Source organism: Leptosomus discolor, chromosome 4, assembly GCF_034619465.1.
Source record: "Leptosomus discolor isolate bLepDis1 chromosome 4, bLepDis1.hap2, whole genome shotgun sequence".
In the NCBI taxonomy this organism is placed as follows: Eukaryota; Metazoa; Chordata; class Aves; order Leptosomiformes; family Leptosomidae; genus Leptosomus; species Leptosomus discolor.
Genome location: NC_141394.1, coordinates 19,477,872 through 19,490,457, shown reverse-complemented (window position 1 = coordinate 19,490,457; position 12,586 = coordinate 19,477,872). Strand labels below are relative to the sequence as shown.

General features: G+C 41.7%; 1 protein-coding gene across 1 annotated transcript in view; it reads right to left on the bottom strand.

Moving 5' to 3' along the window:
• The window catches only part of MGAT4D (MGAT4 family member D), a 38,260-nt gene extending 26,084 nt beyond the window's left edge, over positions 1-12,176 (bottom strand). The window contains exons 1-2 of the mRNA XM_086463958.1: positions 12,086-12,176; positions 887-1,048 (exon numbers count right to left, since the gene is read on the bottom strand). Of these exons, the coding sequence (XP_086320084.1) occupies positions 887-1,048; positions 12,086-12,176 (253 nt within the window). The remainder of the gene's footprint in view (positions 1-886; positions 1,049-12,085) is intronic.
• Between the last annotated feature and the right edge of the window lie 410 nt (positions 12,177-12,586).

Below are 12,586 nucleotides of genomic sequence, written 5' to 3'. Positions count from 1 at the left end.
GGATGTACCACAGTCTGTAAGGCAAGAATCTAATATATTTTTAAATAAATAAGGTGTTTAATTAAACAATGGGAAGAAGCCAGATCACTAGAGTAAGCTTAATTGCATGTTGGTGTCCCTCTAAAAAAGAAAAAGCAGAGAAACCCCCCTCAAAGGTTTTCTTCTAATTGGCATCACTTACAGGCATTCGCACTTTCTTCAGATTATTAACAAACTACTTGCAAGACAAACAAAAATTCTAGAGGGAACATTCTTAGGCTGTATCTAGGCAGCAAGACCTCATGGGGCTTCTCAGCTCCCAGATTCAAGCAAGCACCCAGCTGCATGCGGTCTGCCTGCTGAGATAAGACTGCATACCCTTCACGTGCACCTCGGTGCCTGGGGTCCGCTGACAGGATAGCAGAGCACTCATGGCCAAAAAGTCTCCCTAAAAAGTCATGCCTCCTGGACAGGAGGGGGACCAGGACTGTGGAACATCTGAGGAGGTGTGCCTGCCTTCCAGGTTAGATACAGCCCTACTATTTATCAGGGTGTATTGGCATAATAAAAGCTGGTTAAAATAGCTCATTTCATGCTCCGTAGTTGGCAGCAAGAGAGGAATAAGCACTGTAAGAAACTCGATTAGCAATATGTACAGCTTTGCCACTATGACACCACTGCAGTCTATTGTATCCCCTTTTTCTTCTCTCCTGATTTGTTTGGTTACTAACGGATCCTATTTAGAGAGAGACTACAGATTACCTTACCACCCTTTTCTTAAAGCAGAAACTTCTACCTAATGCTAATATAATCAAATCTATGATTTTTCTCCCCACGTCAGTGATAAAGAAACATGAGCACGCAAAACTTTGAACCGTTAACGCAGTACATGTTTATGCTTACAAACCTGTATGATTTGTTGTCAAGTTCATTCTTTTTGCAATTACATGTTTAATTTTGTCCAGGGCACTGCTCAGTTGGCGTGATCTTTTTTTATTTTCCTTTTCAGCATACAATAGTCTTTGCTTAAGTTCCAGAAACTGGCTTCGGTACATGTCTAAGTCACTTTCTGCAATGAGAACATAATTTCTTTTCAAAAAGGTGTTACATGATGGAATAAAGAGAAAGTTTAAGAACAGGAGATGGTCCAGAAGAAGACATGACCAGAAGTCATTATAAACAACAATAAAAGAGGCCACTCAAAGTTTATGCATGGAATGCAGAAGTCCGGAAGAGTATTAAATAGAGTTTAGGGAGCACAGGTGGATAAAGGCTTGCAATTGAAGACAGGAACAAGAATATGACACCCACAGTAAGGAAAACGTCAGTGAAAGACTGTGAGTTGCAGGAGGAGGTGCTATCCAGTAAAGCCAACAACAGTTTTTACGAAGTGACAAATCTTGATGACCCTTGTGACATAGAAGAGTGTAATTATGTAATGGCTTGTCTTTTGTATAAAACACTATTAAGATTAAAATACAGCTAGTAAGTTATTCAGTCTTCATCTATGAGTTAAAGAGTGCCCAGAGTATATTAGTAAAGATGGTTATTTGAACTCCTGGATATATTTAATCAGATAACAACTGAAACTGTGCTCTAGATTGAAGGATACCTTCATAACATATAGCCTACCTTTGATGAGATACTCCACAATCATATCGCTATTAGAAACACTGTACTCTCAGCCATGGTTATCAGACACCTCTGCTGTTCTGCATAGTCCCATAATGTCAATGTTATGTTTACAGAAGATCCACTTTCCTAAGAAGCACATACTGTGAGAACTTCTCAGTTATCACAGATGATATACAAGACTCATTCCTGTCAGAGCCTCCACTGCCTCACTGTCATGTGAATAAAGATCCTTAGACTTATGAAAATTAATATAAGGCAACACTTCAATAATGTTACGCACTTTGCAAAAGGAAGTAAAGAGAGCAGAGGGCAGAAGGGGACTTCTACTTCATTTAAAAATGTTTTATAATACTGCCTTTTTTTTTTTTTTTTTGAGCTAAATGCTGTTATTTAGACACTTCCCCCATTCTTTTTGGGGAGTTTGCCAAGTCCAATGCTTAGCAGGACTAATTTTCTAGGACCCACCATTGTCTCTCAGCAATAGTGAATTCCCAGGGGTTCTAGCCTGTAAAATAGACTAAGAGCAAAAACGCACAGGTAATAGAAATTTGTGAGGATTTGCAGAGGCATTTCAAACTGGAATTAATTTGCATTTTGGATAAACAGTTTTTTTTACTTGCAGTAAAAACAAGTCTTTAATCGATAAATGGATGATTGGAAGACCCCAAAGTTTGAAACATCTAGGAAGAAAGTAGTTAGAAAAAATAAGTAAACCTGTGATTATTATTATTGGTCTCATTAAAAATATAAAGTATGAAGTAAGTTTAGTAAAATGCCTATAAAATGAATGCTTCCTAAAATTCTCTGACAGTCTTAAAAACATTTTGACTTGCAAGAAAGGCATTCATATCTAGGAGTATTCTGTACTATGCAGCTATGAATGTAAATTTAGCATTGTTGAAGGGAGGGGAAAACTAGATTATTTCAGCTGTGTGCAACAAGAAAGTTCTACTGTACTGAAGCAGCCTTCCCCAAAAAATAATCACTAAATAAAAAATAAATAAATGGAAGGTCAAATTAGGAAACAGATGGAGAGTCCAACTTTTAACAACTGCAGGGGAAAGGTTAAAATAGATTTCCAATACAAATCTGTCACGATGCATCAGGCCTCAGAGCTAGAACCCCAAATGAGCCAAATTATTGGAGCACCTAAGGAAGATCCCTTTCAAAAACTACTAGGTAGGAATACACTCTTGGTTTGTACTTTTCTTTCACAGCTGTGTTTCCAATGCCATAATCCAACCTTTATCCTTTTGCTTTTAGAACGTATATGAATAAAATGGAAATAGAAGGTTTAAGATGATTTAGGTGACTGACAGACATTAATAAACTGTTTTCATGGCAAGAAAGCGATTCCAAATAGAGCATCAATACATGTAAACACAGTGGAGATTTATCTTGCAATTCCAAGACAAATTCAGAGGTATAAACTAAAGATACAGTAATGGATGTGCATTTTTCTATAAATTCCAATTGCCTTTATTAGGAATTAGATAGCATTGAGTTCCAAGAAAAAGTGGAGGTTTAATCTGAAGTAAAGTTCCACATGCCCCTGGGAAGATGCAAACAACAAAGAGCAAGCCCACAATCATAGGATAAATACATGTTATCACAGAATGCAACTCACTGCTTCTGAAAAGGGAATCAATCATTTTGTAATGGAGACATTTCATAATTACACGCTGGAAACTGTTGTTCCATTGACATTTCCAGTGCTGTAATAGCATAAGATTTTGCTAAACCAAATTAAATTCCCCTCAGTACAACTATATTAGAGGAGGAATCGGTAAAGAAACTGCAGATGAATAGCATCACAGTCCCTCTCTTTACAATTGTTTCAGCTATCCAGTGTCAGTGTGACTCAAAACTACCAGTGTCACCACCGGGCTGACATTTTGGCAAGCACTAAGTAACTGTAGTTTTATTTGCTTACTTATAGGTGAGCCTACCAAAATTTCCTAGATGCCTCTGGCAAATAAAAAGTCAATACTCAGCTATCACTGAGTGTGCCCAAAGAAACTGGCATTTGTAATTAGTCTTATCTATTCCTTCAGGCCAGAGGATGGAAACCACATTTTTGAGTCTGTCAGAATTGAAGCCTCTGTTCGGTTAGTAGAGAACAAGACTCTTAGTAATTGCTTATCTCATTTGATTTTGAGAGCAGGGGAAGCAAGGGTTTGACAACAGGAACGTAGTATTCGCTCACCCTTAGTGAAGAATGAGTTTGTTATTATGAACATATACAGTTGAAATAGAATATGAAATGTTCTAAGTGTTATTAGAGCATACGTAAATGAGCAACATTAACTATTAGTAAACCTTTAGCAAAAAATGTGTGTTTGGAAAGCAGTACTTAACTTTTTGTATCTTGCTGTGCAATAAGGTAGTGTGATGAACAGTATTTATTACCGACAGAACTGTTGCAAGCTAAGAAGATAAAATTAGAAGATAAATATTCTAAATATTTAAATAGTCATTAAGTTTAAACAGATTTTAGCATGTGTGTGGTATGTTGCTCTTCAAGTATCTAAGGATCTACAGAGAACTACAACAGCTGCTTGCAATAGCTTGCTTGAAAATAAGTAGGCAGGGCATTTTCACAAATATAGCTCACTCTGGCAAGGACGGCCAGGAGAAAAGAGCTTTGGCTGTATCATGAAACACTGTCTGCCCCCAGCAACAGCCTGACCTGGCCACACGTTGTCTACCAATGGTTCTATCAGCAACCAGGAGCATCAGGACAAAACCAGAAAACAGCAAGATGAGGACCTATGGCAAAACTACAAAAAGTAAATGGAGGTCAAGCTTCTTTTCCCCTTCGTGAGCTGAAGATGAACCACTCTGGTGGGCTAAGGAAACCTTACTAGGAAATTTCAATGGGGTGACGCTGGATACAAGCCAGGGGAGAAAAAAAAAAAAAAAGCACCAAGCAACTAGACTTGGTGATAGCACTCAAAGCTTTTGTAACGAATTTTCAGCTCTACCACAGCATTTCCTCTGACTGTTCACTACACACTGTCATATATACTTATGACTACTGCAATTCTAAGATGGCAATACTTAAAATTGGTTTTAAATGCAATCTTGTGTTATCTCTTAATAGATACATATATATAACCTCCTGCAGCGGAAACTGAAACTGTTCAGAAACAATAGTAATCTCTAAAGCAAATACTCATTCTGAAAGTCAAACGATTATTTCTCTTAGCTCCACACATGCATACTTCCTATTATCATAAATGCTTCCAGTTTTATTAACAATTGACTTCTGTCAATATCCGAGAGCTGTGGAAAAGTTCATGACAAGCTCCTCCTAGGAGTCAGAGAGAATAAAAGGAAAACTGGGAGTGGCAGAATGAAGGAGGAAAGAAAACACCCCATAGTCTAGCAGTGACTCTTGTTCTTATTTCTTGATTACAAGCCACGCTGCTTATTGTACCTAAAGGCACTTTCTTTTAGAAACTGAATTTTGTTTAGTGCCTTCTTTAAAAGAAAACTATATAAGCACCCTAACTGCAAAAGATCTTGTCATACTCCGTGCTTGGAACCACTGCTCGCTGTTCAGGTTAATGAAGCACATTAAACCATTGAGGCATGCATTGCACTAACAACTGTGGCGGTTTGTTATCTTCCCATAACGGATCTAAAATAGAGAGACCTTTCTAAATCTTGTTACATGCTTTGCAAGCTCGGGTTTTGTTCTCTCAAAGCAAGGAGGAAAAAAAAAAAAAATCCACCAACCAATGCCTCTGTCTTAGTTCAGAACAGCCGGTTCTTACTCAAACGCTTAAATTCAACAATGGGCTAAACTGTTAAGAGTATTTAAGCACCTTTCCAGGTAAGGAGACCTTCCTGAATTTGTGCATGATCTTTAAATATTTTGTTTATTCTATTCAAGCACAGAATTATTCGTGTCTCCCAACAGGTTAGAGGCAGACAAGAAAAACTACCATAAAGTCAGAAGCCACTTCACTTGCACTGGGTACATTCACCCATTTTGTTTAATGTTCCTCAGAACTGGGGTAGCTTCAACTGTTGGGCTTTCAGCATAGGACACAGCATGTCTTAATGTATATCTTAAATCTTCAGGAGCCTCTGAGGTCAGTCAGGGCTGAGGTCGGTTTATTTTACACAGTTGAAAAGGGAAGGTTAAGTGAGCAGGTTAGGAAGCTTCTCATTGTTTCCACTCGTCTGTCCTGTCCATGCTCTGATGGCAGCTGGGCTGCAGGGGCTATTGCTATGGCCAGTGGCGGAGGCTACAAGTAGGAGGAGAAAGATTAATTTCAGCCAGGCACAATTCTCAGCTGACTGGCTGAAACCTTTGCCTGGCCACAAAGCAGCAACATCAAACATGCAGGCTTGGTAAGCCAAAGCGTGGGGCTCAACATGCAGTGAGGAATCTCTCAATGTGTTTTTATACCTCTTTACAGAGGCGTCTAAGCGAGCAGAGACACCAGGCAGCAGTATGTTCTGCCTGTGAGTGTGCTCGTCTTTGACAGTATCCACATCAGGAGCTTCAAGAGAGTCGAGGCCAGCAGAAGGACGCTGCATTAACCCAGTGACATCAAAGAAAAGCAGTGTGCCAGCAACTTGGGCAGGGGAAGTTAGGGTTCATCTGTGCCCGTATAGAGGAAGTACTAGGAAAAGAATCAGAATCGCTTTCCAGTATTAAAACAAACAAAAACACCTTACAAAGTGAACAGCAGATCAAAGTTAATAACTGAACTTTAAAAACGCACTCAATTGTATAATGAACACGGACTCACTACTGGATTTGGCACAGAATACTTTTTACTGAACCACTTACATACTGTATCTAACTGAAAATAGATAAGCAAACTTGTTTCAAAGAAAATACAACTTAAGTTCTAATAATATTTTCCTAAATGTTGGCAAACAATCATTTTAGATCTGAATCTTTTCCTATATTAGAACGTAGTGAAAAAGTAATCTTAAAACATTCAGTCAGAATATCATTATAAGCACTATATAGGAAATGAATAGTATTAAAATAAGCAGAAAAATATATAAATTGAATGGATATTGCATGGCGTTTGCCCATAATTGGTACACGTAGGTTTTAACATAGTAACACAATACAGGTTCTTAATAGCAGTGGAAAAATCTGATTTGAATGTGGTCTTTATCAGATAAATAAAAAAATACTCATTCACTTCCAGTAATGGTTATTGCTTCGTTCTGGTTAGTATTTTAAACATTTTCACTGTTCTGCCTGATGTAGCAACAATCAGTCATTTATTCACACATTTAATTAAGTGTGTAGCCACTAACTAAATATTTCTCGATAAAACTGCGTTCCTCAAGACTTGGTGTGCAACATCAGGAAAGTATGAAGGCCGTATGTTTATGCTCGCTTAAGTACAGGCTGTGATGAGGCACTGCACAGCAAACAAAGAGAGGTCTGAAATGTTCCCTACCCCTTTCTCAACGAAAACCAAGAGTTACTGGTCTCATTCGTACCTGAATCTTTATAGGATTTATGACTCAATTCCTCAAATTTGAGGACAAGGCAGCCACTATTTGGCCTGAAGTAACTGTGAGAAGCAACAGACTCTTAGTTCAGTTAATTACACATGTAGAAGCCAGAAAAACTATACAGCTTTTGTAAGTCTTGGATATAAATTTTGATACAAAATTCAGGATCAGTAAATACTAAGTCTTAAGTCCCATTTGACGTTGTTGTATGAGGTTTTTTTTAATACCTAAAATGCAGAACTGCAAAAAGAAACTAAGCAATCAGTGGACTGGAGAAACTCTTCCCTTACCACACTGTGCATTTCAGCCACTGCGTGTTGGGACAAAACCTGGATGTGCCATAACCTCTGTGCACTCTCAGTTCCACTGGAAGGAAATGTATGCACGAAGGCAAGGAGGGAAAATGTAGCCTACCAGTCAACTGGGGAAAACGGTCATTAAACACAGCCTAACTGGCCCAGAGAAGGCAGGAAAGTTGGCTTCTGCATGTTCATAAACCTGAATAAGATGTATTGCCTGAAATGAGAACGGTGTAATCAAAAACCCCTTATCAAATCTGTCAATTTGCCACTATTTAGTTGAAGCTCTAAGACAGAGTGTGCCAGACCTGCAAAGAACTCCATCACCAATGAGAGGATCTCCCGGGGACCTGAGTGTGGGTGCACAGCAGGAGCAGGGGTTGGCCAGCCGAAGCAAAGCATCCCACTGTGCCCAGAAGATTATTGGAAAGAAAAGAAATGTGTAATCAGCTGTTTGGGCTAGCATGTACGTTACTGTATTTCAACTGCAAAAGAAAAGACTTTAATCAGAAATACCTTTTTAACCCTTTGTACCCCTTTTCCTAATGAAAAGTTTTGTGAAATAATGAAAAATTTAGTATCTTAAACAATTTGATAAACTTTAAGTGTACTTCTGTGAATGCAATTAAGTACAAACAGTTTTGCTCTTCTTCACCCCGCCTCAAAGAAATAACTAAAGAAATAGAGGTTTCACAATGTTTGACTCAACATGTATATATTAGCATGTTTAGGTCCTTGTGACATCATATTTCAGCATCACTTTCTCCTAACTTCCCAACAAAGCTTAGTTATAATTTACTTGAATAAAGCATCCCACAAACTTAGGTGAAGACGGCAGCAACAAAGCCATTCAAAGAGATCTGATCTTGTCACCCTTACAAGCAACATGAAGAAGCGCTGCCATACGAGATGATCTGATTTACCTCACTGCTGTGACTTCTAAAAAATTCAGCCAAGACACCAAAGTTTCTTTTTATTCAGGAATAGTCTTTCCTCTGAAGAAACTTTATGTAAGTTCATAAGGAGTTTATAATGCACTCTTGCCTTCTCCTTTACTGGTTTTCAAGTGGTGAAAAAACCAAAATATTTGCTACCTCCTTACATTTACTTTTGTATTTTTGTATACCTGTGATATATCTTGTTGATTAATAAACATGGAAAATGGTAGCTAAAACTGTGTGAGAAAAATTACTACATATATTGTAAGTTGTATACTACTTTCCATAACTGCAAATCTATATGAAGAGTATTTATATGAGAGCAAATACTTTTGGTCAGGTGAATTAACAAGCGGATTGTAACTCAGTTTCACAACGGTAGGAACACCTGCATCAGCCTGATAACAGCCTTTCCTATTCTCAGATACAAACTGTTTGCTTCAGACAGGTTTTGCTTGGGGCCTGGGGAGGGACCAAAAAGCTCACAGCAAAACCATGCAGGAGGTGGGACAGGTATTGCTACAGCAGTTCATGACTGCTTGCTAATGGCAGCCTGTGTTCACAAGCATTCTGGAGGATGTTGAAGGAATCACCATGCGAGTTTAGACAGACAGGATCAGGCTTCGCTGAAGACCTGGTAATTACCAATTGACTCTGTAATTACTTTTATCTCTTTTTTCCCTTTTATTTTTTGCCACAGAAATATAAGCCTATTTAAAATGAAACCTCTGCTTATATTTAGAAAGCAATGGGAAAAGTGACTATGAACATATCTTTGCAAGGATAGTTAAAATGTATATAATATTATCCACAATCGCTCAAGTCTAGTGGCTTTGGTAGATTCTGAACTTTCATTTTTAAGTGCACGAGAGACGCAGGAGCATCTGCCCTGCCATGCCAGTTCAAGTTACCCATGCTCAAGTTAAGTCTTACAACTGCAAGTCAACACTCAGGCTGTACTGAGTAGTTAGAAGCAGTTCTGAACACCCAATTATTTACTGCTGCCAATGACAGCAAACACATGCCAACTCAAATCTCTCAAGCTAGCTGCCCCCCTAGTATAAGGCATTTAAACGCCGCTGGCTTAAGCCATTGATTTTTATTTGCACAGAAATCGGGCCAGAGCTAATACCCCATTTACACTTCCAAGCCGATACTCAAGGGCTGAAAGGCTCTGAGACTGCAGGCAAACTGAGCAATGTTTTACAGGGCTATTATATACTTCTCGTATTATGGAAGTACTTCAGACTGCTAGTCTTGAGCTGGGATGCCCTGTCCTAGTTGTACAACAAACAAAAAAGATTATTTGCTATCCCAACATCACTACAGTCCAACAAACAATAACTGGATAGAAACCGGTGGGAATACTACAGACTACTGCTGCTTCGTGCGATATGCTGTAGTCAAAGATCGAGAGCAGCCGAAATGTTTTAATGGGCAAAGCAGAGAAGGAAACTGAAGTAAGAGGAGATTTAACAAATGTGTGGAAGAAAATGGGCCAGAGAAGAACATTTGTCAAACGAGTGAAAGAGATGGAAGCTGACAAGCTGAGATAGTACTTGGCCTCTTGGTAACAGGTGGGATAAGTGAAAAGGGTATTAGAAAAGAAAACAAACACCACAGGTTGAGATGGGAGAAAAGTGGGAGCTCCTGTAGGGCCCTAGGCATGCCAGCAGAGAGGCAAGTTCAGCAGCGCAGAAGGGAAGAAGAGAGGTTCAACAATATCTAAACTGAGCTATCTGCCTGTTTGTAGAGAAAAAGATTAATTTCAAACTACCTTCTTAAAGAGATACTCTGTGCCAACAATACAGCACTCATTGTTGCTCCCAGTGCTTCTCTCCCTGTGGAACATGGCTGTTCCTGGGGTTTTTTTGGATGGGTAGAAGGCTTCTAGCACCACTCAGGAGCAATTACTATCTTTCCAGCAAAATAAACTTAATATAAAGTCATTCACCACATGCTATTACCTCCTCCTTTAATCACCAAATCTTTTATTTATACATTTTGAGATTTACCAAGCTTAAGAGAGAATGTGTCTCCGAACACTACATATTTACATTTGTAATGGTCAAAAGTTTCTTAAGAAAACAGGTGCTAATAATAATAATTAGGAAAATGACACCATCTGAGAGGAATTAGTTACTCTGTTTACTGTGGAGGAGGTGACAACTACAGAAAGAGAAAAGGCAACACATTATATATATATACCACCACACATATTACCCCTCCTCCCCAAAAAAAACCCAAAGCAAAACACCACAGCATGGAACACCAGCAAAGAAAGGCCAAACAGAAAGCAGAATGAAAATGGAATTTCAGTAACGAGGAGTCACAAAATACAAGTCACACAGTAACATGGTGATAGGGGTGGTAACTGCAAATGGGGCAAACGCTTTCATTCTATCATCTCTTGGATCTTTGCTTGTTAAGACACACCCTGCTTTTACTTCTTTTTCTCCTTCCTCACTCCAAGCAGTATTGCTACCAGGAAAAGTGTCAAGCTTTGCAAGGTAAGGCACCATATAGTTGACAAGAAGTTACAAAGGCAGGAGGATCAGCACCGTCTCCACTCTATTCAATATTCCATTGTGGGGCCAAGATCTCTGCTGCCACTTCTATTTGTTACAGAAACAATTAATATAAATAAACTAACAACTAGTCAAGAGTTCGGTGCTTATCCCAGAAATTACTAATCAGCTTATTCTAATTCTTCTGCATCTATAAAACCAGCCCTTTTTAATAAAGCTGTATACAGGGAGCACTTAAAGATCCACCAGCTCTCCCTTGCCCCAAACAGTCACCTAACAAGCCATGTCTGCAGGCCTCAGAGGTGCTATTTGGACAGATCTTCCAATTCATTTTGGGAAAATAGCATCAGTTTTCTCTTTCCTATGTAGGCCTGGAGAATCTTAGACATGGCTTTCTGTCAATCTATCCCCACATGTGCCACCTACATAACCTATTAAAAAGATATTTTGTATTTTAAAGCTTATAAATAAAATATAAAAACTCTGTTGTTTTTTTATTTTGTTGATTGAACGTTGCACTCTGGTGCTGGAAACACACACATGGAAAAGTGACTGTACACGAGGCACAAATACAACCGCAGAGCAGATAATGCCACTTTGTCCTCCCCGAGTAACATTCAAACCAAAAACACGTAAAAAGGGACAGCCACGGCAATCGCCTTTAGACCTGTTCTTTCCATCCTAATGCAGGATGCTTCTTAGCAACTTCTATTAAATTTGTTCCTTATATCTGGTTTTGATGTTGCTTTTTCTTTGCAACTGGACAGGTTTGCCCCAAGGACACAACCCGGTAAGCTGTCACACACGGCGGCAGCTCGGTGCGCCTAAGCCGTGCCCCGGGGGACCGGCCTCCCCACCGCGGCAGCGAGCGCCGAGCGCGGCGCCGAGCCGAGGCGGGCTGGGGGCAGCCCCCGCCGCGGCTGACAGCCCGGCCCGGCCCGGGGGGCTGAGCCGCCGAGCGCGGGCACCGGCTCCGCGCCCCGGGCCGGCAGCGCAGCCGTTACCGGCCCTCCTCCCGCGGGGAGCTGCGGCAGCGGAAGGGGCGCCCCGACACCTCCGCCCCTGCCCTGACTCGCTGCCGCTCGCCGGGACGGCCCCGCCGTCAGGGAGCCCAGCGCCGCCGTGTCCTCGACGAGAGGGAGGCAGCAGGTGCCGCCGGGCCGCCCGCCCTTCGCGCCCCTCGCCCCCCGCGGCCGGTGCCGGCTCTCACCCTGGCTCCCCTGCCACGCCGCGTACCACAGCAGGGGGAAGGCGGCGCCGAGGAACAGCGCCGTCAGGAGCCGGCCCGGCCACAGCCGCATCTCCCGCCTGGCCGCCTGCTCGCCCAGCCGCGGCTCTGCCGCCCGGGCGACTGCCGGCCGGGCGTGTCCGGGCCGCCCTAACCTGCCCGCCCCCGGCGCCGAGGGCATGTCCCGGCCCCATCTCTCCGCTCGCCCCGAGGCCGTGCCCTCCCGCCCGGCAGCGGCGTTGCCCGGGGAGCGGGCGCCCGTCGCGGAGGACCCGCTCCTCCCGCCGCCGAGCTGTCCCACCGGCGAGGCGCGCGCGCGCCCGCGGCAGAGCCCCCCCCCCGGTGCTGGGACCCAAACCGAAACACCTCTTGACTGCGGGAAGCATCGGCCCTATTTTCACAGCAAAAAACTTCTCGGCCCGGCACCTCGACGGGTACCGCTCAGCGCCCTAGTGGTTACCGGCGCTCACTCGGTTCATCTCC